The 26,451-nt window shown below is 35.5% G+C and overlaps 1 protein-coding gene across 3 annotated transcripts in view; it reads left to right on the forward strand.

Moving 5' to 3' along the window:
* Positions 1-227: 227 nt before the first annotated feature.
* The window catches only part of COL4A5 (collagen type IV alpha 5 chain), a 293,639-nt gene continuing 267,415 nt past the window's right edge, over positions 228-26,451 (forward strand). Inside the window, exon 1 of one of the 3 annotated variants that reach the window (XM_053657521.1) lies at positions 228-689. In XM_053657521.1, coding sequence (XP_053513496.1) covers positions 603-689 — 87 coding nt within the window. In that variant the 5' untranslated portion in view covers positions 228-602. The remainder of the gene's footprint in view (positions 690-26,451) is intronic. The other 2 variants (XM_037167116.2, XM_053657520.1) reach the window with 2 other exon arrangements.

Consider the following 26,451-nt stretch of genomic DNA (forward strand, 5'->3'; position numbering starts at 1 on the left):
CCTAGAGATCCATCCGCTAAAAAATAGTCCCAGCTCAGGTCTATTTGTAATCGGTTGGGATGCTTACACCAATGAGAGGGGGACTGTGCAGGGAAGAGTAGTACTAACGGAAGGTGCGAGTGAACAAACAGGGAAGCTTCCAGGTTGCACGGTGCTCAGTCATCTGGTCTGGAAGATTCCCTTCGCCAAATAACTGAGCTTCACTCCCTCACAGGTTGCTGGTGCAGTCTAAAGCTGTGGCGGAGTAATCCTCTAAATGCCCAGTAGTGGTGGGCAAGGGGGCGGTGCAGAAGAAAAGAGGAGGAAGGTAGATTTGTGGCATTTGCGTGAGGGAAAAGTTTGCAAGTCTGGACAGAAAAGTGCTCTAGAGAGACTGGCTTTGGGGGCAGGGGTAGGGGGTGGAGAAAAGAATTGCTGCTGCTGCTCTTTTCTTCCTCTTCACTGTAAAAAAGCTTTCTCCACACCCAAACCGACATGCATAATTGGCGAACCCTCGCTGTACTTCTCTGGCTCTAGCTTTCCTCCAATAACCCCTCAAGATTATGTCAATTGGTCAGAGCCAGTCAGGGATTTCCTGTGGGTGCTGAAGGAGCTGCGGCAGCATGAGAATGAAACGGAGTGGAGTCGGCCAGGCTGCAGGCTTGTTCTTATTGGCTCTGAGTCTTTGGGGGTACCCAGCAGAAGCTGCGGTAAGTCCTTCCTTCTTACCCCCACCCCCACTCCCACCCCCACCCCATCACCTCGCTCAAACTGAAATCATTTTTTTTGGTCCCTTTTCCTTCCTTTATCTTAGGCCTTGGCTAGGGAGTTCAAATTTGCCTTCACTTGTTTAGGAAGAAATATTTCAATTTAATGTTGGTAACTCAAGCCTTAAATTCAATGGAGAGGTTTAAATGTTTCAAAACAGGACTGCTTGCTTTCCTGCAGCTAGTTGCTGAGCAGACTACAGTAGAGCATGGGGTGGGGGAACTGAAACTAATAAATCACTAGTCTCTGGTGGGTATTTAAAACTTTTTCTCCCCACCTTTTCCCCTCGGGTGTTTCCCTTCCTGCCGGCCTTCCGGCTAACTTTTTCTCAAGTTGTACCCAATGCACTCACTTTTAAACTTTGTTTGTAGTTTGATATTTTGGCTTTTCTAATTTCGAGTTTCCATTAAAGCGTTAAAGGTGCCCATGAAGTTCTTCCCTTCTCCCCTTAAGCAACTCGAACCTACCCTCTCCTGTGGTCAGTAAAGCCTCTCTAACACACTGTGCCATCCTGGCCATCCTTGTTGCAAATGCTCAGGTACAAAAGAATGGAGAGGATGACCTTAGGCTTTGGATCTTCGGCGTTTTTTTTAAAGTTCTGGGTTTGTTGTTTACTTTTGTTTTTAAAACTTACTAAGACACCTGAACAAATTGAGAAATTTTCCATCACCTGTTTAAAGGAAAATAGTTGTCTTTTTTCAAAGGAAAATGAGTGCTCTTATTCAAAGGAGAGTGGAGGAGGATGCACTTGTGAAATGACAGAGCAAAAATTTCCACTCTGTTTTAGGAATGTAGGATTAAAACCTCCATAAATCTCCTAGGCAGGTATCCGGGCAGTCCCACCTAGTATTCTATGGTTGAGAGGCAGATGTAAGGGAATCAATGGCTTTGCCAGAGAAAATGTTCTCAACCCTAAAGCCCATCATCCTTAGTTTCATTTACCTCTAACAAGTTTAGAAAGTAAAATAGCTCTGTAAGAATATTCAAGAAACTAATAAGATGGATCGCCTGGGGGAGGGGAAGTGGATGGTTTTGGAATAAAAATTTGAAGAGAAAAAGAATTGTGCATTAAATTATTTCAAAGTTATATTTGAATTATCTTAATAGTTGATTTTAAAACCACTTCAGTATGAGATCATGTCTTAGGCCTTTACATGGTTGAGTAACTATCAGTGATTTACATGTTATAGTTTATCTGAGTTCACTTTATTTCTTTAACTTTTAAAAAGTTATTTTATTGTTGTTCAAGTACAGTTGTTTGCAGTTACTTCCCACTTTCAGTTAGCTGTCTAGCTTCTCTCTGCACTTAAGATGCCACAGATTACATTGCCCTCCTTCTATCTTCCAGAAAGTATGTGCTCATGATAGCACATCTGCTGAAAAGCCATGCATGTAAAATATTTTAATTACACTTGCCATAATTTTTCCTCCATCAAAGTAGATAGATGACTTAAATTTGCTTTTTTGATTTAGAGTATCTTAATGAGATAAGGTTTACACACTCCATATTCCTACAGACTCTTGGATAAAAGTGCACTTGTGTTGTTGAAAATAGTTACTTCTAAAAACATCTAGGTGCTTATTGCTTATGGTATTTGGCCCAGGGGCAAAGATTTCACAGATACTTGATTTAATATTTCAATTTTCTTTTGATATTGCTATTAATAAATGTTTACCAGGTACCAATCATATAGGTGTGTACAGCAATACTCTATATACATCAATTTATATTAAATCAAATTGTTTAAAAATATTTTTTGGGGGGAGTAAGCCTAATTTCTTGGAACCGTTAAAAATTAAGTGTTCATGAGGAACTTACAGAAGACAGCATGAAGTTTTTTTTTCCTTTTTTCTCCTGTGTAATTTTTTACAGAACATTTTATATTACATTTCTATATCATTAGGATATTGTGCCTTTAATAAAAGTGTTCTTTCTGCTTTATGCATCAATGTCATAGTTAGATGAATGTTTTATTCATCTCAAAGATATGAATGGTATCTGCTCTCCATACTAGTGCTGGGGATATTGGTGTCCTCTAGAGGAAACTGGATGGTAGTGGAGCTGGTTGTTGACTGAAGTCTAGTATTGGGACTTGTATATCAGGAAGAGCAGTGCTACTTAAATTGCTTTAATTTTTCACAGTTAAGTGATTTTTTTAAATCTCTGAAGCCATGCCAAATTGAGATGTTACAAATTTGTGGAAGTTTTTTTTTTTTTTAAGGTAAGGTGTATATTAGTATTAGATGGGATAAAATATCCCATATGCCAACAGGTTAGCAGTAAGAGAAATAGGCAGCTTTAGGTTGGAAAAGTCATTTCTAGTGATGGAAATAATGTATTTTTAAAGGTGATTACCTGTACTAACACTTGCAGTAGTATATGCACTCCTACTTTGTGCATATGGCCTATAAAATTACACTATTCCTACTGTTCAGATGTTAGTAAGTTTATTGTGCGTATGTGTGTGGTCAGTAGAGTAGATAATTTTCTCTAAATGCACTATTCCCTTGCGTTCAGAGGCAATAACTCATTCAAGGCTGTAGTGTGGTTCACAGCCATGGAATAAACTTTCCTCTATGAAGTATACTGCTCCATAGGAAGAATTTGTCAATATTGTTATAACTTATTTTTTTGAGTGCTTACTATGTGCCAGGCACTGTGCTGATATGGTGATATACATGATCATATTTAATTTTCACCAAAAAATCTATAAGGTATATGCCATTGACATCTCCACTTTATAGATCAAGAAGCTATAGATCATAGAGGTTAAGTAACTTGCTGAAAATCACCTAGCTAATACATTGTGGAGCTGGATATTTGAATCCAGGCAGTTTGATGTCAGTTTCTTTGCCTGTAACAACTGTCCTATACTGCCTCCATTGTATGTGTTCTATAGAGATTTATTTGCTGTTTAGAGTATTTTAATTTCTGCTACTTTTTGGGGGTAGGGGTGGGGCAGACACAGGAGGTAGAAAGGAAATGATAAAATGGGGATTACATCTCTTCCAGCTGATGTTAGAAGTGGCATGGTATAATGGAAATAGCTTTGGGCTTAGAATAAAAATATTAGAGTTTGATCTCTATATATATGTGTATATATAGAGAGATAATTTTAAAACAACCTAGAAACAACTTTAATTTGTGGTAGATGGTTATTTTGAAGAATGATTTGCCTTATTCTTTTAATTACTCAGTTTTCATAAAAAATTTAAATATACTGAACTTTTCAGGTGTATGTCCATTGTGATGAAACAGGATATGTTTTGTTAAGATGTCCATTCATTTTGTTGCTTTTATCAACCAATCATATCTAATTCTATTCACTCAACCATCTCTATATAGTTTTGTGTGTATATTTACATATGTATCTGTTCTGTGATTATGTAAGAGAGTACATAATTTGGCTTTTGATTCTCTATATGCAACACATGAAACTCTTTACCTTGAGTTAGCAGTGGTAACTTGGTTAAGGTTGTGTCTGCCAGGTTTATCCACTGTAAAGTCATTTATTTTCCCTTTGTAATTACAAAGTGAGTGGATTTTGTGGACTATATGAGCAATATTGTGAGACAAGGTAAACATCCTGTTTCACCAAGCTTTGCCTGGTAATTTTAAGATCTGTTGAGGATTCTGGCCTGAATAATTATTACTGTGATATTTGCCAAATGTTGATTTTGAGTTTTCAACATTTTCTGCATTTTTTAAAGTATATTTTATTGATTATACTATTATAGTTTTCCTATTTCTCTCCCCTTTATTCCCCTCTGCCCAGCAACCTCCCTCCCATCAGCATTCTCCTGTTAGTTCATGACCATGGGTTGTACGTATAAGTTCTTTGGCTTCTCTGTTTCCCACACTATTCTCGACCTCCCCGTTTTATTTTTTTTAACTATAATTTATGCTTTTTATTCACTACACGTTTTCCCACATTCTCCCACACCTCTCCCGGATGATAACCCTCCATGTGATCTCCATTTCTGTGATTCTTTCCTCTTCTGGTTGTTTGCTTAGTTTGTTTCTGTTTTCATTGTTGTTTTTTAGGTTCAGTTGTTGATAGCTTGAGTTTGCTGTCATTTTACTGTTCATATTTTTGATCATCGTCTTTTTAGATGAGTCCCTTTAACCTTTCATATAATAAGGGTTTGATGATGATGAACTCTTTTAACTTGACCTTATCTGAGAATTACTTTGTTTGCCCTTCCTTTCTAAATGAAAGCTTTCCTGAATAGAGTAATCTTGGATGTAGGTCCTTGCCTTTCATGACTTCAAATACTTGTTTCTAGCTCCTTCTTGCCTGCAAGGTTTCTTTTGAGAAGTCAGCTGATAGTCTTGTGGAAACTCCTTTGTATGTAACTGTCTTCTTTTCTCTTGCTGCTTTTAAGATTCTCTCTTTTATCTTTAATCTTGGGTAATATCATTATCATGTGCTTTGCTGTGTGTTTCCTTGGGTCCACCTTTTTTGGGACTCTCTGAGCTTTCTGGAATTCATGAAGTCTTTTTCCTTTGCCAGATTAAGGAAGTTCTCCTTCATTATTTTTTCAAATAGATTTTCAATTTTTTGCTCTTCTTCTGATGCTCTTGTGATTCAGATGTTGGGATGTGGCATGTTTAGAGTTGTCCTGGAGGTTAAGCCTCTTCTCATTTATTTTTGAATTCTTGTTTCTTCATTCTGTTCTGTTTGAATGTTTATTTCTTCCTTCTGCTCCAAATCATTGATTTGAGTCCCAGTGTCCTTCCCTTCACTCTTGGTTCTCTGTATATCTTTATTTCACTTTGTATAACCTTCAGTTTTTCCTCTATTTCTGTGAGCATCCTGATTACCAGTGTTTTGAACTCTGCATCTGATAGGTTGGCTCTCTCTTCATTCATTTGTTATAATTTTGGAGTTTTCATCTGTTCTTTAATTTGGACCATATTTCTTTGTTTTGGTGCACCTGTTATGTTGTAAGGCGGGGAGCCTTAGATATTTGCCAGGGCTGGGCAACACACGTCACTGTTTTGTGGTTCGGTCTGAATGAATAATTTTTTAACTCCTTGGTTGTCAGACTTCTGTACAGTTTGATTTTTATGGCTGTTCTGGTTATTTTTTGTTTTTAAATTTGTTGTTCTTTTTTGGTTGTGGGAGGAGGCAAAGTGTATCTTGGCCAGAAGCCATTTTTTGCATTTTAATTGAATTTTAAATGTAACAAATAACTTTACATTCTCTGCTATTTATTCAGTTGCTTATTTATAGCAGTATGAATTTATGGATATTTGTTTTAATTCTATGTGTTATAATGACTTATGCTATTTTCACATTTTTTTTGTGGAAGTTACCCCAGATTTGGCCAATAGAAGCCCCTTTCAGTTGGCTCCTATGTCCTTTCAATGTGTCTCCTCTTTATTTTGAGCATTCCCTTAAATTCTGGCACCACAAGAAGTTCCAGGATCATTTTCTACTTTCCCTGCTGCAGCCCTGGAATCAGACATTTTTCCAAGGAGCTCTAATTCTTTTCATTGGGTATTGGGATTTAGATAGAGATCAGGATCTGGGTGCTTGGCATATTCATTGCTACTAGGGTGTTATTGCTTTTAGGCCTTTTGAGCAAACAAATCTAGGAAATATATGTATAGATATATAGATAGATATTAATTTCTATATCTATTTTTAAAATTTCTCTTTATATGTGTGTGAGTGTGTTAAAAAACATGAATTTGTACTGATACCTCTGACTCTAGTTCTAGACAACAGAATAAATATACATCTTTGATGTCATGTGATCTCAACTGCTTTCTGGTATCTGTTTCCTTAGACATATTTTGTGGGATTTGTAGAGGTCTCATACAGAGTGTTTAAGAGCTTGGCTTCTGGAGTTAGACCTACAGTTTGACTGGTAGATGTGTGACCTTTAGCCAAGTAGTAATTTCTGAGCCTTAATTTCCTTGTAGTCAAAAGGAGACTAGTACATACCTGACAGATTTGTTTGAGGATAAAATGAGAAAAGGCATGTAAAGCATTTAGAATAGTAGTTGGCACATAGTAAATGCTCAATAAATTTTAAATTTCATTATTGCCATTACAAGCTTGCCATTTATTGACTTGCCATTTATTATTGCATTAATTCTCAAATTCTTTGCCTGATTTTCGAGGCCTATCATGATCTTTTCCTTTATATAACCTAACTTTTCATTACATTTTACAACACACTTCATTCTAGCTTAGATTAGCTTTCATATAATCTCTTGAGCATTGCATACATATTTTGTCTCTCCATCTTGATTAGAATTCTGTGGATTCAAATCTTTGCTCAATTTCAGTATAATGTTTATATTCTTGCAGCAGATATTTATTCAGCAACTTTTAAGTAGTGTAGAACTGTATTTATGTTCATGAGTATGTATTGTCAACAAAATCATTTTGTGCTAGACACAGTGGATACAATTCAGTAAGATAGACAGGATCCCTGCCTTCATGGAGTTTACATGCTAGTAAGAATATATAAATAGTCCCTCTGAGAAAGTTTTTTTTACTATTATATCAATTGCTGATTTACCCTTCTTTGAATGTTTGCAGTATTTAGCCTTTTTCTGTCAAGTATCTAAATGCATTTTTCCTAAAAGCATTTTGTTTCATGAGATTTCATCTGTTCTCCCTATTAATTCTATACTCTTCGAGGACAAGAACTGTATATTTGTTTATTTATTCAACTAATTTACATGTTGATTTTGTCTGATAACAAAATTAATACATGCTCAGTGTTAGAAACTTTGAAGATATAGAAAATTATAAAGAAGAACATATGTCTACAATTCTGCCAACTGTATAGGAATACCTCTATTACTGTTTTCATGATTTTCCTTCTTATGTATTTAATCTTCTTTAAAAAGTAAAGTGGTAACATTACTGGTGATATTAACCTAGATAATTTGATTATGGTGGTGTCTGCAAGATTTCTCAAGAGTAAAGTTACTATTTTTCCCACTCAATAAAAGAGGGTCATCTTTATAGATTATTTAGTGATGTGTATGCATATTCAAATCTTTTGCATATTTAAAAAATCTGGTTATTTGTTTTCTTATTACTTAGTTTTAAGAATTCTTTATGTATTCTCTATGCAAAACCTTTATTAGATACATGATTTGAATATATATCTTCCAAGTCTATGACTTTTCATTCTCTTAAAAATATCTTTTGCAGACCAAATGTTTTTAATTTGATAAATTTTAATCTATCAACTTATTTCTTTTATAGATATGCTGTGAGTATCATGTTTTGTCAAACCCAAGGTGAGACAATTTTTCTCCTATGTTTTCTAGAAGTTTTATAGTTTTAGGTTTTACATTTAGGTCCACAATTCATTTTGAATTAACTTTGGTATAAGGTAAGAGATATATGTCTGGGTTATTTTTTTTAATGGACATGCAATTGTTCGAGTGCCATTTGTTGAAAAGAATTCTTTCTACATTGAATTGCCTTTTGCAACTTTATCAAAAATGTATTGATTATATTTGTGCAAGTCTATTTCTGGACTCTCTTATGTTGTTTTGATCCGTGCTCTGTCTTTTCACCTATACCATCCTGTTTTGATTACTGTAGCTTTATAGTAAATGGTAAAATGAGCTACTGTGAGTTTTCCAATTGTTTTAAAAATTTATGGAATTGTTTTGTATATTCTAATTCTTTTTCCATATAAATTTCAGAATTGGCTTGTTGAGATCAGCAAAGAAGCAAACAGATGGGTCCCCTTTTTATCTAGTCTGACAATCTCTGCCTTTAATGATCATTTAGACCATTAACATATAAAATTAAAAGATTAATGTAAATTTTAACATTAAAACTTACCTTCTAACTTAAAAAATGAATATAAAGAGTAACTAGTTAAAAATAAAAAGTTAGGAGTTAGTCTACATATAGGTTTACATCTTAATGGTATTTCTAATTGTGAATCATTTTTTGTGTTATTACAGTTATTGGTTTTAAAATAATTTAAAACAATTGCATGTAATTTATAGTTATACACACCACTATTAATTTTGTAGAGTATTGTATTTTTTTAATATTTTATTTATTTTTAGAGAGAGGGGAAGGGAAGGAGAAAGAGAGGGAGAGAAACATCAATGTGTGGTTGCCTCTCATGTGTCTCCCACCAGGGACCTGGCCTGCGACCCAGGCATGTGCCCTGACTGGGAATTGAACCGGCAGCACTTTGCTTCACAGGCCCGTGCTCAATGCACTGTGCTACGCCAGCCAGGGCAATTTTGTAGAGTATTGTATTTTTAAATTTCAATTTTAAGCCCTTGTAAGAAATATTGCCATGAAGAATTTTTATTCCATATTTTGTATTAATTTATTAGTATTGCTTCCTTCATGGGGAATTAAGTGGGGTAAAGGACATCAATATTTTTAGTCTTTGGTATGGCAATAGACACTGACATTTAGAAAGGCTATATCAGCAGTTAAAGTATGATAGCTAACTTTTTTTTTAGAGGTTGCTATGTTATATCCTGTTAGGTAGATAATACTATTCCCATTTTTATATACAAGGAATTTGAGGCTCACAGTATATTTAATAACTTGCTCAAGGTCACACAGTTAATAAATGATTGCTCTAGAACCTGCTAATGAGATTTTCCTCAGTCTCTATTTTATACATTACAGATAATACAGAAAAATAGAGTTCATGTTTAAAAGTTGAATAGTTCCCACTGCCCTTTCCATTACCCCTTCCTGTGACTTGTCACTTGACTTTATTCTAAAGATGGGCTCACCACCAGACCATTCTTTAACAACTTTACTATAATTGCTGGACTATTTACCCTCAAGGCCCTAAATTTTAATTTTGTGAATGATGTGTCTCCTTACATTTCTCCCTTGGACAGAAGATGGAGCCTGCTCTCTATTAATACCACCCCCCATTTGCCTCTTCCTAGCTAGCTATAGCAATGTATATACTCCAAACCTACTGACATCCCCTCTCCCTGAAGGAAGTTTTGGAATGCATCTGAAATGGGAGCTCCTTTTGCCCACCCTCCCCAGCCCCTTCACCAGCCCTTACCACATGGTTGTCTATAAGCCTTACATTTAAATGGCTGTGTCTTTTCCTAGTGCTATCCCTTGCTTTCTTCTCTTCCTTAGAGATACTCCAGAAACTTCCTCTCATTAATTGCAAAGTTTTTCCCACTTTGAGGTGATACTATTCCAGCTCCCATCTCCTTTTTAAAACTTACTTTTGGCCCTGGCTGGTGTAGCGCAGCGGATTGAGTGTGGGCCTATGAACCAAAGGATCACTGTTCAGTTCCCAGTCAGGGCACATTCCTGGGTTGCAGGCCAGTTCCCAGCACGGGGCACATGAGAGGCAACCACACATTGATATTTCTCTCTCTCTCTCTCCTTCCCTTACCCTCTAAAGATAAATGAATAAGATCTTTAAAAAATATAAAAAACCTTACTTTTGTTTTTGGTTTTTAAAATTATACTTTATTATATGTTTCCATTGCCATTTATCCCCCCATCCCCTCTTCCACCTCCACCCACCACCTCCCCCATCTTTTTTAAGAAACAAACTTGTAAGTACATATGGAATGAGTATTTTTCATTCATTTTTTGTACTACTCCCACTGAATCTTCTCCCACTCCCTTGCTAGTTGACTATTGCTTTTATGCAAGTATTGTAGCTTGTGTGATTCAAATGTATTCCTCCATAAAATCACAAATACATTATTGCTTTTCCAGGTGGAATTTTGAACAGCTGGACTTTAAGCTTCTGAATGACAGGGATCTGTTCTTGCCAAATTACTTTCTAGAGTGGTTTTGCCAATTATACTCCTATCAGTAGTATATAAGAGCACCTATGAGACACTCTTAATGATTTTTTTTCTGTCTAGTATAGTGACTATGGAATTGATGTTCAATTGGTCACCATTTGGTTGGCTGATTTGGTCTTACATTCTAATGATTTTTCTTTTTCACATGTAATCATTGTATTATCTCATCCCCTCTGAAAATAGCAACCATGAGACAGAACTAATTTTTGGGAATATATTATCTCTAATTAACACTATAAATGAACCACCCAGCCACCTAACTACATCTTCATTACAAAGATTTATTTTCAATAGCATTTAATTCTTGAGGATTTTGGACAGGTATCTTTAGTATAACCTCTAATGCGTAGGTCCTGGTTTGTTCATTTTAATAAACCAGACTCTCATTTAATACATCAGTGCTTAAGTTTATTTACTTTCATAACCTGTCCAGGTCCACATGCCCTTTGTTCCTTTAGCAGATTCTGCTGGCCTTTAAGCAAAAGTGTAGTCTGTGATGGTCCCTGCTACATTATCAAAATGGGAACCTTAAATCCCCTGCTTTCTGCTAACAAAAGACAACCAAGGACAAATGTTATAAAAGAAACAGGCCTTTGCTAAATAAGTTAAGTAAATTTCAACTTATTTTTATCTTACTAAGTCTGATTGTAAACATTAGATTTACTTGTTATAGAGAGAGACTTAAGCATCATTTATGAGCAAGTGCTAGTCAGGTTAATGGAACTGGTTTTATGACAGTAAATACTAAACTAGGACTTTGAGAAATTCTTTTGGCATTTGTATCATCATATAATTAAGTAAAATGGTACTCTTTCCACATGTTATGTGAACTAGTTGATTTGCTTCCAAAATTTCTTATAATAGGTATCACATTAGTGGAATATAGGAGGAGGTGCTTTTTCATATTGGATTATTTCCTGTTGCAAGTGATAGAAAACACTAATTCAGCTGTCTTAACAACAAAGAAAAATTTTAGCTCATGTGACAAGAAGTTTGGAGGTAGAGTATTTCCAAGATTAATTAATTCCACCAAACAATGATCCAGGTTCTTTCCACTTTCTGTTTTATCATACTATGCCTATCAGCTTACTCTCTCAGATTAGTACCCCTCATATTTGCAAGATTGATGCTGCAGTTCCAGGGGTCACACGCAGACACCACTATGTCCAGTATAAGAAGGGTATGAACTGTTCATTTTTGTCCCTTTTTATCTCCAATGAAAAAACTCATCAGGAGTCCCACACTTCATCCCTGAAAATGCCCCTTATACCTCATTGGTTAGAATTGTGTTATATGTATATACTTACACCAATACATTGGCAAGTGGAATCAGACCACAGAGGTAGAGTTAGACCAGTGACTTATCCAACCATCCCTCAACTCCCCAACAAAGATCACTGTTGCTTGGAAAAGTTGGAGTTCCAGGAAATCTGAATAAAATCAAGGTTATTTTAGGAAGGAGGAAATAGTTATTGCTTTATGACCTCATGACTTTGTTTTCAGGATCAGTTGAATAAAAGCTTTGTAAGACATTGACATATGTGTTAAATATAGATGTATTACTTAAAAGGGAAAGGAATGTTTGGTAGAGTTGTACAAATGAAAGATGTTGACATTTTACATAATTATAGACATTTCAGAGCTGAAGGGACATTAGGTCCTCAATGTGTTATGTGTGGACCCCTGGGATTCCTGCAATCCTAGGAGGAGGAGCATGGCTATTTCAACAATGATATGAAGACTGTTTTTCCTTTCTTAGTGTGTTGACATGTACACTGATGGTGGGTAAAACTGCTAATGTAGTGTATCCAGTTGTCCTAGTACAGGCATGCCTTGTTTTATTGCACTTTGCTTTATTGTACTTCATAGATGCTGTGTGTGTGTGTGTGTGTGTGAGTGTGTGTATATTTACTAACTGAAGACAAGACCTTCCACCAGAAAAATGTCACAACTTAGTAGTCTGGACCGAAATCTGCATATCTTCTTCCATCACCATTCATTTCTCCTGCATCCTCTTCTATCTCCCTCCCTCCCTCCATCTCCTTTCCCTCTGGTAATCACCATGTTGTCTGTGTCTCTGAGGTGTTTTAAAAAATCTCTTCACCATATCCTTTAAACACTCTGTATGATAAAATGCAAAGTGTATACAAGGCAATTCTATATGGTGATGTAAGATTGTTTCTAGGAAAAGTACATGTGCAGTTGTTTGAGGTGTGGGCTGAACTAGCTAATTTTTGTGTGGAACACATTTTTACTTGAAAGAACAATTGAGACAAACTATGGTTGTTCCAACTTGGGTACCTGGCAGGCATTTTCTTGCAAATGAACAAAGCGAGTTTATCACTTTAAGGAAAACTACTGGCAATGTTTGTTGCCAATCAAAAAATTTGAACTTTTCAAGTAAGGATTCAAATTTTGGAAAACTTGAATCTACTGCTGTGAGCTTGAAAGCTTCCCAAATCTTAGCCTTTTCTAATGAGATTGGTAATTATATTAATATATATAATTTTTGGTATTGTATAATAAAATGTGTTGACATTTAAAAGTTCTGCAAATCTAAGTGAACTAATATTTTCCAAATAACTAGTGCATGATGTTATAAAATTAGGCATATGTAACAGATCCAGTGAAAGGGAAGATAGATCAACTAGTTGTAATGTAATCAATTTCAAAAGTTAATAAAGTTTCAGATTCTATGTTGCAATGAACAAAGAGACTTCCACTTGTATAATTTTGGTATAGTGTCAAAAATAGCCTCAATTATCTTAAGGTTATTAACATACTCAGTTTTCCAAATATGTAACTCTATTAAGTCAGATTTTCTTCATATATTTTAACCAAACATATATTGTAATAGAATGAATGTAGAAGCAGATATAAAGGTATTGCTCTTTATATCAAGTAAGACAATCTCTTTTATCTCATACTGTAATTAGTTTTCATATAAAAATACATGATATATTGTTAGCATGTGATGAGTTCATTGTTGTCAGTTTTTTTAATGGTGAATTTCAAAATTTTATTGTATTTTAAGTATATTGATTATGCTGTGATAGTTTTCCCAATTTACTCTCCTTTATCTCCTTTTTGCCCAGCACTCCCTGCACCCTGCAGTATTCCTGCCCTTAGTTCATGTCCGTGGATTGTACATATAAGTTCTTTGGCTTTTCTATTTCCTATACTATTCTTAACCTACCCTTTTCTATTTTATGCTTACCAATTATGCCTCTTATTCCCTGTACCTTTCCTCCCCATTCTCTCCCTCCCCATCCCCACTGACAACACTCCGTGTGATCTTCATTTCTGTGACATGGTTCCTCTTCTAGTTGTTTGTTTAATTTTTGTTTTTCTTTTTTAGATTCAGTTGTTGATAGTTAGGAGTTTGCTGTCATTTTATTGTTCATAGTTTTTGATCTTCTATTTCTTAGGAAAGTCCCTTTAACATTTCATATAATAAGGGCTTGGTGATTATGAATTCCTTTAACTTGCCTTATCTGGGAAGCACTATATCTGCCCTTCTCTGCTGGATAGAGTCATCATGAATGTAGATCCTTGCCTTTCATGACTTTGAGTACTCTCCAGCCCCTTCTTACCTGTAAGGTCTCTTTTCAGAAATCAGCTGACAGTCTGATGGGAAGTCCTTTGTAAGTGACTGTCTCCTTTTCTCTTGCTGCTTTTAAGATTCTTTCTTTATCTTTAATCTTGGGTAACTTGGTTATGATACACCTTATTGTGTTCCCCCTTGGATCCAATTTCTTTGGGACTCTCTGGGCTTCCTGGATTTCCTGGAAGTCTATTTCCTTTGCCAGATTGCAGAAGGTTTCCTTCAGTATTTTTTCACATAAGTTTTTAATTTCTTGCTTTTCCTCTTCTCCTTCTGGCACCCCTATGACTTGGATGTTGGAGTGCTTAAAGTTGTCCCAAAGGTTCCAGAGCCTCTCCTCATTATTTTTTGAATTCTTGTTTCTTCATCCTGTTTTGGTTGAATGTTTCTTTCTTTTTTCTGTTCCAAGTCATTGATTTGAATCCTGGTTTCCTTCTCTTCACTGTTGGTTCCTTGTATATTTTTCTTTATTTCACTTTGCATAGCCTTCACATCTTCTATTTTGTGTCTGTACTCAATCATTTCTGTGAGCATCCTGATTACCAGTGCATCTGCATGTGATAGGTTGGCTATATCCTTGTTGCTTAGTTCTTTTTCTGGCACTTTGATCTATTCTTTCATTTGTGACATATTTATTTTTCTTGGTGTACCTGTTATATTGACACATACATGTTCTATAGCTATGATCTTTCCACTTGGTAGCTTGACTTTTCACTTTCTTAACTGCTGTTTTCAGAGAAGAAAAAATTTTAATTTTGTCACAGTACAGTTTATCAAAAAAAGTTTTCTAGTTATGGCTTTGTGTCCTTTATAAGAAATCTGTAACTACCCAAAGTCACTAGGATTTATTTCCAGATTTCGTTCTAAAAGCTTTTATTTTAGTTTTAGCTTTCAACCCACTTAGTTATTTTGTGTGTGGTGTTTAGTATGGATCCTAGTTCATTTTCCCCCCATGTGTTTAACTAGTTCCAGCACCATTTATTGAAAAGACAGTCCCTTCCATTGAATTACCTTGGTAGTGTTGTTGCAAATCAATTAAGCATATATTTGTGGGTCTATTTTTGGAGTCCAGACTGTTCTTTTAATCTGTATATCTCTGTTTCTGCTAATGCCACACTGCCTTCATTGCTGGTCTTTTATAATAAGGCTTGAAATTAGGTGGTGCTAATTCTCCACGTTTGCTCTTTTTTTTCAAATTTTTGATCTTCTTCCTCCTCCATTCTACTCTTCCTCCTCCTTCCTTTCCTCCTCCTGTTCCTATTCCTATTCCGATTCCCATTCCTATTCCTCATTCTCATCCTTTTACTTCTCTTGCTTCTTTGAGTTTCTGTATAAATTATACAATCAGGTTGTCAATTCATAGAAAAAAAACTTTTAGAATTTTTAATGGGATTGGGTTTAATTTGCAGACTATTGGGGGGAAAATTTATTTCTTAACAGTACTCAGTATTCTGCAAAATGAACATGGTATATCTTTCTGTTTATTAAGGTCTTCTTTAATTTATCTCAGTAATGTTTATACTTTCAGTGTGTAGGTCTTATATGTACTTTGCTAAACTTATCCTTAAATATACATGTGTTTGAATAGAATTATAAATGGTATTGTATTTTATTTTCTATTTTTCATTATGTGTTGTTAATATATAGAAGTAAAACATATTTTTTCTATTGATCTGTAGACTGCAATTTTACTAAATGAATTTATTATTTCAGATAGCTCTTTTATTGTTTACTTAGAACTATCTACATACATGATTATGTTATATATTCTTTGAATTAAGATAGATTTACTTCTTCCTTTCTAGTCTGTGTATTACTTTCCCCCTCTTATCTTGTGAGGACCCTCAGAAGAATATTTGATATAGGTTTGAGACCACAGTCCTTGGTAACTCTTTCTAATTTCTGAAAATATTGTTTCTCATATTTTGTATAGTTTTCTGGTTATTTATGGCAAGAGGGAAGTCCAATAACAGTGGTTTCAACATAGCCATCATTTGTTTTCCCAATAACACTGCTATGAAATTTTTTAACAAAATTGTTTGCATTTCAGATTATTTCAGCAGACTTTTAAAACTAGATGTTGTCATCTATATACCTATAGCTATATTTATCTAAGTATATTTGTCTATCTATGCATTTATCTTTTACATACCTACTTATCTTCTTAACCTACCAATTCATTCATATATGTAAAACTATAGTTTGAGTTACCTTAGGAGCACTGATAATATTTTCTACTTCTTCTTTTTTTAATATATTTTATTGATTATGCCATTACAGTTATCCTGTTTCCCCCCTTCATTCCCCTCCACCCTGCACACCCCTCCCCCACTATTCCCCCTTTCCTTTATGTCTATGTGTCACAAGTTCTTTAGATTCTATATTTCCCATACTATTCTTGCCCCCCCATCTATTTTCTACCTACCGTCTATGCTACTTATTTTCTGTACCTTCTCCCCCCTCCTCCTCCTCCCACTCCCCTGTTGCTAACCCTCCATGAGATGTTCATTTCTGTTTCTGCTCCTGATCTAGCTGTCCTTTTAGTTTGTTTTCATTTTAGGTGTGGTTGTTAATAACTGTGAGTTTGTTGTCCTTTCACTGTTCATGTTTCTTTAACTTCTCTTTCTTAGATAAGTCCCTTTAACATTTCATAAAATAAGTGCTTGGTGATGATGAACTCATTGAACTTGACCTTATCTGAGAAGCACTTTACCTGTCCTTCTATTCTAAATGAAAGCTTTGCTGGATAGAGCAATCTTGGTTGTAGGTCTTTGGTTTTCATGACTTGGAATACCTCTTTCCAGCCCCTTCTTGCCTGTAAGGTCTCTTTTGAGAAATCAGCTGACAGTCTGATGGGAAGTCCTTTGTAGGTGACTGTCCCCTTATCTCTTGCTGCTTCTAAGATTCTCTCCTTCATTTGAATCTTGGCTGATGGAATTATGATGTTCCTTGGTGTATTCTTTCTTGGGTCCAACTTCTTTGGGAATCTCTGAGCTTCCTGGATTTCCTGGAAGTCTATTTCCTTTGCCAGATTGGGGAAGTTCTCCTTTATTATTTGTTCAAATAACTTTTCCACTTGCTCTTCCTCTTCCCCTTCTGGTACCCTTATAATTCAGATGTTGGAACATTTAAAGATGCTCTGGGGGTTCCTAAGCCTCTCCTCATTTTTTGAATTCTTATTTCTTCATTCTTTTCTGTTTGGTCATTTCTTCTAATACCTGACATCAGGTAGCTAGCTTTTCAATGAATTAATGGAAAGTAAAGTTTTTTTCTTTCAATCATTTTTATTATTATTGTATTACAGTTGTCCCAATTTTTCCCCCTTAGCCCTCCTATGCTCATTACACCCCTTGCTCCCACAGTCAATTCCCACACTGTTGTCCATGCCTGATAGTCATTCATACCTGCTTTTTAACTAGTTCCTTCCCCTTCTTACTGCCATTATCCCCCCCAACCTGGTCACTTTCAGTCTGTTCAGCGTTTTCATGTCTGTGGTTCTGTTTTGTTCAATAGTGTATCTTGTTCTTTAGATTCCTCCTGCAGGTGAGATGGTTGGTATTTGTCTTTCACCACCTGGCTTATTTCACTTAGCATAATATTTCATCCATGCTGTTGCAAAAGGTAGGAGCTCCTTCTTTTTGCTGAATAGTATTCCATTGTATAAATGTGCCACAGGTTTTTTATCCACTAAATTACTGATGGGTACATAGGCTGTTTCTAGAACTTGGCTAGTATAAATAGCACTGCTATGAAAATATGGGTGCATAAGTACTTTTGAGTTGGTGACTTTTTACTCTAGGTTATATTCTCAGCAGTGGAATCATTGAGTCAAAAGGCAGTTCTACTTTCAGTTTTTTGAGGAAATTCCGTACTGTTTTCCATAGTAGCTGCACCAGTCTGCATCCCCACCAACAGTGTATTAAGGTTCCCTTTTCTCCACATCCCTGCCAGCACTTGTTGTTTGTTGAGGTACTGAAAATGGCCATCTTGACAGATGTGAGATCAGTCATTGTGGTTTTAATTTACTTCTCTTTAATGGCTAATAACATTGAGCACTTTTTATTTTTTTAAAGATTTTATTTATTTATTTTTAGACAGGGGAAGGGTGGGAGGAAGAGAGGGAGAAAAACATCAGTCTGTGGTATGTTGAGCATTTTTTCATATGTGTATGGGCCATGTATATGTCCTCCTGGGACAAGTGTCTGTTCAGTTCCTTTGCCCATTTTTAAATTGGATTGTTTATATTCCTGGTGTTGAGTCATATAAGTTCTTTATGTATTTTGGATATCAAACCCTTGATTGATGTATCATTGGTGAATATGTTCTCCCATACATTTGGTTCCCTTTTCATTTTGGTGGTGGTTTCTTTAGCCATACAGAAGCTTTTTAGTTTTATGTAGTCCAATTTATTTATTTTTTTCTGTATTTCCCTTCCGTAGAAGATATGTTGGCAAAAATATTGCTATGTAGGGTATCTGACATTTCCTTGCCTGTTTTTCCCTAGGACTTTTATGTTGTCATGACTTATATTTAAGTCTTTTATCCATTTTGAGTTTATTCTGGTGTATGGTGTAAGTTGGTGGTCCAGTGTCATTTTTTTCAATGTATCATTCAAGTTTACCCAACACCAATTATTGAAGAGGCTATCTTTAATCCATTGTATGCTCATACCCTGTTTGTCAAATATTAATTGATTGTAGAAACTTGGGTTTATTTCTGTTCTCTATTCTGCTCCATTGATCTATGTCTGTTCTTATGTCAGTAGCAGACTGTTTTGATTACAGTGGCTTTGAAATATAGTCTGATATTGGGTGTTGTGATCCCTCCTATTTGTTTCTCTTTCTCAAGATTGCTGAGGCTATTTGGGGTCCTTTTTGGTTCCATATAATTAAAAAAATTTTAGATCTGTAAATTATGACATTAGTATTTTAATAGGAATTACATTGAATCTATAAATTGCTTTGGGTAGTACGGACATTTTAATGATGTTAATTCTTCTAAGTCATAAACAAGATTTATGCTTCCATTTATTTGTATCTTCCTTAATTTCTTTCTTCGGTGTTCTATAATTTTGTGAATTAGATCTTTTACATTCTGGGTTAAATTTATTTCTAGATACTTTATTTTCTTTTTTGCTATAGTAAATGGGATTATTTACTAGTTTCTGTTTCTGATATTTCATTGTTGGTACACAAAAATGCCTTCGATTTCTGAACATTGACTTCGTATCCTATTATTTTGCCATGTTCACTTAGTAGGTTGAATAGATTTGGGGAGAGCCTATAGGTTTTCATATGTGCACTATCATATCACCTGGAAACAGTGAAAGATTTACTTTCTCCTTTCGAATTTAGATGCCTTTTATTTTTTTGTCTTGTCTGATCACTGTGGCTAGAACTTCCACTACTATGTTGAATTAGAGTGGTGAGAGCAGATACACTTGTCTTCTTCCTGAAGCTTTTAGTTTTTGCCCTTTAAGTACAATGTTGGCTGTAGGTTTCTCATATATGTTCTCTACTAAGTTGAAGTATACTCCCTCCATTGCCACTTTGCTGAGTCATTTTATCACAAATGGGTCCTGGATTTTATGAAATGCTTTTTCAGCATCTATTGATATCATCATGTGGTTTTTCTCCTTTATTTTGTTTATGTGGTGTATTACATTTATTGATTTGCAAATATTGTACCATTCTTGCATCCCTGGAATGAATCCCACTTGATTATGGTGTATGACCTTTTTAATGTATTTCTAACTATGAATTACCAGTATTTTGTTGAGGATTTCAGCATGTATACTCATCAAAGATACTACCTGCAGTTTTCTTTTTTTGTTGTGTCTTTACCTGGTTCTGGAATTAGGATGATACTGGCTTTGTAAAGAGAGTCTGGGAGTCTTCTCTTTTCTTGGATTGTTTAGAATAATTTGAGAAGGATAGGAGTTAGCTCTTCCCTAAATATTTGGGTAAAATTCACCTATGAAGCTGTCTGGTTCAGGACTTTTGAATGCTGGGAGTGTTTTTGGTTCCCACTTCAATTTCACTAGTTGTTACCAGTCTATTAAATTTTTCTGCTTCTTCCTGATTCAGTTTTGATAGATAGTATGTTTCTATAAACTTACATTTTGCCAAGGTTGTCCAATTTCTTGTGGTATAGTAGTTTGTAGTAATTTCTTACAATCCTTTATATTTCTGTGGTATCAGATGTAACTTCTCTTTCTGATTTTATTTATTTGCATCCTCTCTTATCTTACCTTGATGAGTCTGGTTAATGGTTTGTTAATTTTGTTCATCTTTTCAAAGAACCAGCTCCTGGATTTATTGATCCTTTGAATTGTTCTTTTAGTCTCTATGTCATTTAAATCTTCCCTGATCTTTATTATTTCCTTCTTTGTACTGGCTGTAGGCATTGTTTGTTTTTGTTCCTCCAGTTCTTATAGATGTAGGGTTAGGTTCCTTATTTGACATTTTTCTGTGTTCTTTAGGTAGACCTGTATTGTTATGAAATTCCCTCTCGGTACTGAATTTTCTGTTTCCCATAGGTTTTGGGTTGTTGTGTGTTCATTTTCATTTGTTTCCAAATACTTTTTCATTTCCTGCTTCTTCTCATTGTCATTAAATACTGAATGGGTCAACATATTATTCAGTCTCTGTGTACTTGGTTGTTTTTTAGTTTTTTCCTTGAGATTCATTTCTACTTTCAATCTATTATAATTTGAGCACATGCTTGATACTATTTCAATTTTCTTGAATTTGTTAAGGCTTGTTTTGTGTCCTGCCTTGTGGTCCATTTTTGAAAATGTTCCATCTGCATTTGAATAGCATGCATATTTTGTTTCTTTGGTGTGAAAGTTTTTATATGTAACAATGAAGTCAATTTGCTCTGAAGTATTGTTCAGTGCCACAGTATCTTTGTTGATTCTTTATAGGAACATGTACCCATTGTCAACAATGGGTATTAAAATCCCCTGCGACGAGTGTGTTACTGTCAATATCCTTCTAGAAGTCCTGAAACATGTTCTATATATATTTATATGCTCCTATGTTGTGTACATATATTTTTACAAGAGTTATATCTTGCCATTGGATTTTTTTAATGTTCTTTTTAAAAAGGTTTTATTTATTTTTTAAAATTTTATTTAGTTACTTTTCAAGTACAGTTTTTTGTCTATTTCTCCCATCCCAGCCCCTCCCCGCCCTGTGCTCCCCAACTCCCTCCCATTTCCACCCCCCTTAGTTCTCGTCCCTGTGTCCTTCCTATTTGTTCCTCCAAATCCCTCCCCTTTGTTCCCCTTAAATTCCCTTTCTTCTCCCCTCTGCTCACTGTCCTCTTGTTCTGTATTTCAGTGTCTTTGTTTTTATTCTGCTTGCTTGTTTGTTTTGTTGTTTAGCTTCCTGTTAAAGGTGAGATCATATGGCATTCGTCTTTCAACACCTGGCCTATTTCACTCAGCATAATGCTTTCCAGTTCCATCCATGTTGTTGCAAAGGGTAGTAGCTCCTTCTTTCTCTCTGCTGCATAGAATTCCGTTGTGTATATGTACAACAATTTTTTGATCGATTCATTTACTCTTGGGCACCTAGGTTGCTTCCAACTTTTGGCTATTGTAAATTGTGCTGCTATGAACATTGTGGTGCATAGGTTCTTTGAAATTCATGTTTTAATTCTTAGGATATAATCCTAGCAGTGGAATTGCTGGGTCAAAAGGCAGGTCAATTTTTATTTTTCTGAGAAAATTCCATATTGTTTTCTATAATGGTTGTACCAGTCTGCAATCCCACCAACAGTGAACTAAGGACCCCTTTTCCCCACAACCTCTCCAACATTTGTTGTTTGTTGCTTTGTTTATGATAGCCATCCTGACTGGTGTAAAGTAGTATCTCATTGTGGTTTTAATTTGCATCTCTCTGATAGGTAATGATATTGAGCATCTCTTCATGTGTCTCTGGATGTTCTGTATGTCCTCCTTGGAGAAGTTTCTGTTCAAGTCCTTTGCCCATTTTTTAATTGGGTTGGTTGTCTTCTTAGAGTGGAATCCTGTAAGTTCTTTGGATATTTTGGAGATTAAACCTTTGTCTGAGGTATCATTGGTAAATATGTTTTCCCATACAGTTGGTTGTCTTGCTAATTTAATACTGTTTTCTTTAGCCATGCAGAAGCTTTTTATTGTGATGAGGTCCCATTTGTTTATTCTTTCTTTTATATTCCTTGCTTTAGGGGACATACCAGTAAAAATGTTGCTGGGTAAAATATCTGAGATTTTCTTGCTGATGTTCTCCTCTAGGACTTTAATGGTGTCATGGCTTATATTTAAGTCTTTTATCCACCTCGAATTTATTTTGGTGTATGGTGTAAGTCTGTGCTCAAATTCCATTTTTTTGCATGTAGCTGTCCAGTTCTCCCAACACCATTTGTTGAAGAGACTATCTTTACTCCATTTTATGTTATTGCCCCCTTTGTCAAATATCAATCGACTGCAGAGGGTTGGGTTTATTTCTGGGCTCTCTGTTCTGTTCCATTGGTCTATGTGCCTGTTTTTATGCCAGTACCAGGCTGTTTTGATTACAGTGGCCTTGTAATACAGTTTGATATCAGGTATTGTGATCCCTCCTACTTTGTTCTTCTTTCTCAAAAGTGCAGCTGCTATTTGGGGCCCTTTATGGTTCTATATAAATTTTTGAAGTGTTTGTTCTATGTCTGTGAAATATGCCATTGGTACTTTAATAGGTATTGCATTGAATCTGTATATTGGTTTGGGTAGTATGGACATTTTGATGATGTTAATTCTTCCAGTCCATGAACAAGGAATATGTTTCCATTTGTTTGTGTCTTCCTTGATTTCTTTCTTCAGGGCTGTGTAGTTTTCTGCATACAGGTCTTTTACCTCCTTAGTTAGGTTGATTCCCAGATATTTTATTTTCCTTTTTGATATATCAAATGGGATTTTTTCCTTCATTTCTGCTTTTGCTGATTCATTGTTGGTATACAAAAATGCCTTTGATTTCTGGATATTGACTTTGTAACCCGCTGTTTTGCCAAATTCATTAATTTGTTTGAGCAGTTTTTGGGTAGAGTCTATAGGATTTTCCATGTACACTATCATGTCATCTGCAAACAGTGACAATTTTGTTTCCTCCTTTTCTATTTGGATGCCTTTTATTTCATTTTCTTGCCCGATCACTGTGGCTAAAATTTCCAATACTATATTGAATGGAAGTGGTGAAAGTGGACATCCTTGTCTTGTTCCTGATCTTAGTGGAAAAGCTTTTAGTTTTTTCCCATTGAGTATGATGTTGGCTGTAGGTCTGTCATATATGGCCTTTATTATATTGAGGAATGCTCCCTCTATTCCCACTTTGCTGAGTGTTTTTATCATAAATGGGTGTTGTACCTTATCAAAAGCTTTTTCCACATCTATTTATATGATCATGTGGTTTTTTCTTTGCTTTTGTTTATGTGATGTATTACATTTACTGATTTGCGAATATTGAACCATCCTTGCATCCCTGGGATGAATCCCACTTGGTCATGGTGTATGATCTTTTGGATATATTGTTGGATGCTATTTGCCAATATTTTGTTGAGGATTTTAGTGTCCATGTTCATCAGCAATATTGGCCTGAAGTTTCCTTTCTTTGTTGTGTCTCTATCTGGTTTTGGAATTGGGATGATGCTGGCTTCATAAAAAGAGTTTGGGAGTTTTCCATGCTTCTGAATTTTTGGAATAGTCTGTGGAGAATAGGGGTTAGCCCTTCCTTAAATGCTTTGTAGAATTCTCTTGTGAAACCATCTAGTCCAGGGCTTTTGTGTGATGGGAATTTTTTGATTACTGCTTCAATTTCTTTTGCTGCTATTGGTGTGTTTAGATTTTCTGCTTCTTTTTCATTGAGTTTTGGAAGATTGTATTTTTCTAGAAATGTGTCCATTTCCCCTAGGTTTTCAAATTTCTTGGCATACAGTTCTTCATAGTAATTTCTAACAATCCCTTCTATTTCTGTGGTATCAGTTGTAATCTCTCCCCTTTCATTTCTGATTGTGTTTGAGTGCTCTCTCTTCTTTTCTTGATCAGCCTATTAAAGGCTTGTCTATTTTGTGTATCTTCTCAAAGAACCAACTCCTGGATTCATTGATCCTTAGAATTGTGCTTTGAGTTTTGATGTCATTTAATTCTGCTTTAATCTTGGTTATTTCCTTCCTTCTGCTTGGTCTGGGTTGTCTTTGTTGTTCTTTCTCGAGTCCTTGCAGGAGTAGGGTCAGGTTGTTTGTTTGAGATGTTTCTATCTTCTTTAGGTAGGCCTGTATTGCTATAAACTTCCCTCTCAGGACTGCCTTGGCTGTGTCCCATAAGTTTTGGGTTGTTGTGAGATCATTTTCATTTGTTTCCAGAAATGTTTTGATTTCTTCCCTAATTTCATTCTTGACCCATTCATTGTTTAATAGCATACCATTCAGTCTCCATGATTTTGGGTGTATTGGTTTTTTCCCTTTGGGGTTGGTTTCCAGTATCAGTCTCTTGTGGTTAGAGAAGATGCTTGGTATGATTTCAGTTTTCTTGAATTTTTGAGGCTCGTTTTGTGTCCTATCATGTGGTCTGTCTTTGAAAATGTTCCATGTGCATTTGAAAAGAGTGTGTATTTACCTTCTTTGGGATTAAGGGCTCTATATATATATCAGTTAATTCTCTTTCATCTAGGGTGTTGTTTAATGCTGCAATATCTTTGTTGATATTTTGTTTGAGAGATCTGTCCATTTTTGATAGTGGTGTGTTAAAACCCCCTACTATAATTGTGTTGCTGTCTATATCTTTCTTGATGATTTTCTTAATATATTTGGGTTCCCCTATGTTTGGTGCATATTTATTTATGATTTTAATGTCTTCTTGGTGGATTCTTCCCTTGAGTATAATGAAGTGACCTTCTGGGTCTCTCTTTATGGCCCTTGTTTTGAAGTCTATTTTGTCTGATATGAGAATTGCTACCCAGCTTTTTTTTCTTGTCCATTTGCTTGAAAAACTTGTTTCCAGCCTTTGACTTTTAGTCTGTGGTGATCTTTTGTCCTGAGGTGGGTGTCTTGTAGGCAGCATATGTGTGGGTCATGCTTTGTCATCCATTCAGCTATTCTATGTCTTTTGATTGTTGCATTTTATCCATTTAAATTTAAGGTTTTTTTAAAAAATATTTTATTTATTTATTTATTTTGAGAGAGGGGAAGGAAAGGAGAAAGAGTGGGAGAGAAATATCAATGTATGGTTGACTCTTATGCGTCTGCTGCTGGGAATTGGCCTGCAACCCAGGCATGTGCCCTGACTGGGAATCGAACTGCGATACTCTGATTCACAGGCCCGCGGTCAATCCACTGAGCTATGCCAGCCCGGGCTATTAAATTGAAGGTTATTATTGATAGGTACATATTCATTGCCATTTTTGTACCTGTGTTTCTCTCTTTCTCCCTCTTTTCCTTCCTTTCCTTAAAGCAGTCCTTTTAGTATTTCTTATAGAGCTAGTTTGGTGGAGGCATATTCTATTAGACTTCTTTTGTCTTGGAAGCTCTTTATTTGGCCTTCTATGTTGATTGAGAGCCTTGCTGGGTAAAGTAGCCTTGGTTGTAGGCCTCTGTTTCTCATTACTTGGAATATTTCTTGCCATTCTCTTCTTGCTTGGAGTGTTTCCATTGAGAAGTCAGTAGCTAACCTTATTGGGGCTCCCTTGTATGTTATTTCTTTATTCTCCCTTGCTGCCTTTGAGATTCTCTCTTTGTCTTGGAATTTTGCCATTTTGATGATGATGCATTTTGAAGTGGGCGTCCTTGGGTTCCTCTTGATTGGTACTCTCTGTGATTCCTGAATTTGTGTGACTTTTTCTCTCATCAAAGTAGGAAAATTTTTTGTCATTACTCTTTCAAGTACGTTTTCTATCCCTCGTTCTTCTTCTTCTCCTTCTGGTATTCCTATTATTCGGATATTATTATGTTTCAAATTGTCTTGCATTTCTCTTAGTCCCTCTTCATTCTTTCTGAGCCTCTTTTCAGTTTCTTGCTCTTTCTGTGAAATGCTTTGTACTTTGTCCTCCAACTCGCTATTTGATCCTCTGCCTCATCTATCATACTTTTGAAACTATCTACTGTGTTCTTCAATTCAGAAATTGTATTCTTCATTTCCTCTTGTCCCTTGCTGATAGTTTCTATTTCCTTTTTCATGTTGATGTAGTTTGCAGAGAGATCATTGTAGTTCTTCTTTAGTTTCTGATAGCTCATTGTTAGCTCTTTGAACTTGTGTTTTGAGTTCACTATTTGGTAG

The sequence above is a fragment of the Artibeus jamaicensis genome, unplaced genomic scaffold, assembly GCF_021234435.1.
Source record: "Artibeus jamaicensis isolate MK-2021 breed Jamaican fruit bat unplaced genomic scaffold, CSHL_Jam_final scaffold_461, whole genome shotgun sequence".
Classification (NCBI taxonomy): domain Eukaryota; kingdom Metazoa; phylum Chordata; class Mammalia; order Chiroptera; family Phyllostomidae; genus Artibeus; species Artibeus jamaicensis.